The sequence below is a fragment of the Monopterus albus genome, unplaced genomic scaffold (genome assembly GCF_001952655.1).
Source record: "Monopterus albus unplaced genomic scaffold, M_albus_1.0 scaffold114.1, whole genome shotgun sequence".
NCBI classification, from domain to species: domain Eukaryota; kingdom Metazoa; phylum Chordata; class Actinopteri; order Synbranchiformes; family Synbranchidae; genus Monopterus; species Monopterus albus.
In genome coordinates, this window is record NW_018127994.1 from 816,132 (window position 1) to 820,039 (window position 3,908).

Here is a 3,908-nt window from a genome sequence, read left to right on the forward strand (position 1 = left end):
ATGCCGAGTGTCACAAATGGTAAAATGATGAATACAAGGGTCACTGAACTTTTATTTTATTTTATTTTAAACATTTTGGGTTTTAACTCAGCATAGATATTGCTCCCAGTGGTGACCATTGGGTTTATTTGATGTCACAATTGTCCTGTGTTTTTGGTTCCAGGTTTGCTGTGCTGACAGGACTGACCACTCAGCACGACAGCATGCATGGCAAACTGAAGAGCAGCCACATCTTAAAGGTATCACAGGCACACCAGCTTTATGTCAAATATATATTTAGCTAATGTTTAAAGTCAGATTAGATTTATTTCTAATCCTTAGACTTGTGTAGAGAACCTGACTGTAATCTTGTCTCCATCCAGGAGCATCTGGACCATGCAGTCGCCCTCAGAGATGATGACCCCATGTGTTTCTACCTTCTTGGTAAATGGTGTTATGAGGTGAGATGGGGGATCTCTTGTGCTGTTACTGTTTACTGTTCTTATCAAATGCAGATTTTATCGTCCAAATGTTCATGCTGTGAACAATCATGACCAAAATGTTTGTTTCATTGGATTGTTTGTATCTTTACAGGTGGCTACTCTGGATTGGTTGGAAAAGAAGGCAGCTGCTGCCATCTACCAGAGTCCCCCCTTTGCCACACTACATGATGCCCTTGAGAACTTCCTCAAGGTAGACTCCCACAGCCTTCTGCTGCTTCAGTCCAAAGGCCAATTCATACTTTTCACATCCACATGTCAGCTATGTTCCAGTGACAAATTTCATTATCTTCCCAAGTCCGTGAGGGTCTGCAAGGACTCTGTGTGCATGTCCATGAGTAGGCCATTCACATGAGGGTATGCAGAAAGGCTGAATTGGCCTTAAGGACATTTTCAAATCTACAGTATAGTTAGTTTGTTCTGGTCCAAGACAGAGGCTGAGTTTTTAATTTGTATTTTCCAGGAAAATTTCAAGCGAACTGTAATGCATCACTAGTATAGATGCAAAAATTCTCTCCTCACACTGGTTATATGTGTGTGGTGGTGGGAACAAGAACATAAAACAGGAACAAATTCATAAAGAATTTTCTGTCTGCCAAAATATCAGGAAGGTAACATAATTGTTATTTCAGGACAACACATTCTCTGGCTAGCTGCTAGCAACTGTTGACTTTGCTCATTCCATTACAGTATGCAAAGTGCACCAAGCTATGGAAGCTATTTAGATCAGACTTGCAAAGTGCACCTTGTAGTTGGGTCAGATTGAAGGCAAAACATGTTCCCAGCACAAATGAACTGCTCTGAAATTTCTCTGTGAGTCAGTCCACCATCTCTAATGGGTTTCTGGGCAGTTGTTTTGATCGGCAGTACCTTTGTTGTATTCAGCCCAACAAACTGTACTACAGGGGAAAAACCAACCAGAATAAACAAAGGAGGATTAGAAATGTCCTAATTCTGCATGATACAATATCGACGCAATATACAGACCTGAATGTGTATCAGTTTAATTCTGTACATCCAGTTTCAGCTGCAAGATGACCATCCAGAGGTTCATGATTTCATCTCTGCATCTTCTTGTTTATTGTTGTGGGTGTGTCAACCTTATCATTAGTATACACTGTGGAAATAAGCAACATACAACTTGCTTCAACACTCAATCAGATTTGAACTTGACTCCAGTACAGTGGCTGTCAATATGCTTTGTAAGGCAACAAGAAACACGTGCATTTTAAATAGGGGTGAAAAAAAGAGACAAAAACAATCTAAACTGCTCAAAATTAAGGGAACACTTAATCAGTTTCACACCAAGTCAGTTAAACATCAGGGATATCAATTTGTCCATTTAGCAAGTGATGGTGAATCTCTTTCACCTGCTTTGGTGCAAATGAAAGTGACAGCAGGTGCAATGAAGAGGAAAACCAAGACAACCACCCGAAAAGGCAGTGGTTTGGCATATAGTGGCCACAGACAGATGATCTCTCCTGATCCTTACTGATGGATTCTTAGGTTTTGTGTTTTTCTCATGTCCTTGTCATTACTGGTAGCATGAGCCAGTACCTGTAGCCCAATCAGGTTGCACAGGTAGTCCAGTTATTCCAGGATGGCGCATCTATATGGGCAGTCACAAGAAGGTTTGCTGTGTCTCCCAGCACAGTCTCGGAGCACAGAGCACGGAGGAGATACCAGGAGACCGGCCATTACACCAGGAAAGCTGGACAGGGCTGTAGAAGGGCAACAACTCAGCAGCAGGACCAGCATCTGCTCCTTTGTTTAAGGAGGAACAGGAGGTTCACTGCGAGTACACTATAGAATTGGTTTCCATTGACCATTGTTAAGTTATTTTGTCCTGAACAAATTATACAGTGTTAGTAAAGGTTTTCATCTTGAATAATTCGTTCATCAAGCTCGGATGTGTGATTAAGTGTTCTTTTAATTTTTTTTAACAGTATATTTATAAATATATACATATATTGTGGCAGAAAAAGAGCTTTCTGATAGTGCCATCCAGAGGGGAGGAGTTCAAACAGTTTGTGTCTAGGGTGTGAGGGGTCTGCAGTGATCCTCTCTGCCCTCCTTTTGACCCGTGAGGTGTACAGGTCCTCCATGGAGGGCAGGCTCACACCAATGACCTTTTCTGCAGTCCTGACTGTCCGCTGAAGTCTGTACCTGTCCTGTTTGGTTGCTGAGCCAAACCAGACCAGTTATTTGTCTTTAAATACTAAATCACCAGGAGCCCCTTACCCACAGTGCAAAGGGAAAGTGTACTTGGCTTTGCGGTCAGTTGGTCTTCACTGTTAATGGGTGTTTTATTTTGTACATGAATGTATTTGAAAAACGGAATGTGTACATTAAATCTTTGTTTTTGTGCTGTATGAACTTTCAGGCAGAGGACCTCAGTCCAGGTTTCTCCAAGACAGTGAGACTTTACATTGCAAAGGTAAACAGTCAGTTCCAGTGATCCCATAGCATCATTTAACAGTGATTATATACAGTACAGTCAGGCAGCACAGTTTATGGAATGACTGCTGATACAGAGTGCCATGTTGAGTGTTAGGTGATTTATTCTGGAGCTGTTTGTTGTGTGATTAAGTACACAGTAAAATATTGACCATCTAAACATGATTAACACAATGAAACCTCTTCTTAACACACACTGATTTCAGAAGTGTGACTTATTTTACTAATAGCAGTATCTCCACTGCCCCTCTAAAACAAATGTTCATAAATCTAGTTAATCTAGAGAAAATAGTTTGGGTTCAGATTGACACATTTTCTTCAGTATCATAATAAACAAAATGATTAGCCTGTTTCCATGGTTACAGTTCAGTCAGGAATTGCTAGCTGTTAATGCAGCATGGCTTTACATGATTCAAACTCGTGGCTCTAAATCAATCCAGGCTATAAAAATGGCTTAGGTAAAACCCACACCTCAGTCAGTGACTCCGATTATTGTTTTGTATGGTTCAAAGAATAAGGAAAACAGCAGTTCAAAACAACTTTTATCACAAATAGAAAAAAGAAGGAAAACTCTTATGATTTTGAGGGCTAAAACTAATCATCATGTTGTTTGGCTCGTAGTGTCACAAGGATTTGGGAAACATATCTGAGGCCACAAACTGGACCGAGCTGGCTCTGAAGATGCCCACAAACACTAATGTAAGCCCACGCTTCACACTCTCCAGTTGCGTAAGAGTTTTGCCAGAACATAGTCTTGTTTTAAGTAAAAAATAACTGTATGAGGCTAAGTGCATGTAACACAAATATAATATTTATTTTAGCTCTTTGTTTATTTCCAAGGACATAGAGACCACTAACCTGGAGGCACAGCTTCGGATCTGAACAATTACATTTCTTCTGAGATCCAGCAGATGGCATTGATTGGCTGGTTAGGCCACCAGTCCCTGCTAATATCCCATAACGACACTGCAA

The 3,908-nt window shown here is 40.7% G+C and overlaps 1 protein-coding gene across 1 annotated transcript in view; it reads left to right on the top strand.

The window, feature by feature from the left end:
- rmdn3 (regulator of microtubule dynamics 3) overlaps nt 1-3,902 on the top strand; it is a 56,277-nt gene extending 52,375 nt beyond the window's left edge. The window contains exons 6-12 of the mRNA XM_020611490.1: nt 9-19; nt 164-239; nt 363-440; nt 574-672; nt 2,863-2,916; nt 3,558-3,635; nt 3,777-3,902. Of these exons, the coding sequence (XP_020467146.1) occupies nt 9-19; nt 164-239; nt 363-440; nt 574-672; nt 2,863-2,916; nt 3,558-3,635; nt 3,777-3,818 (438 nt within the window). The 3' untranslated portion in view covers nt 3,819-3,902. The remainder of the gene's footprint in view (nt 1-8; nt 20-163; nt 240-362; nt 441-573; nt 673-2,862; nt 2,917-3,557; nt 3,636-3,776) is intronic.
- Nucleotides 3,903-3,908: the final 6 nt, after the last annotated feature.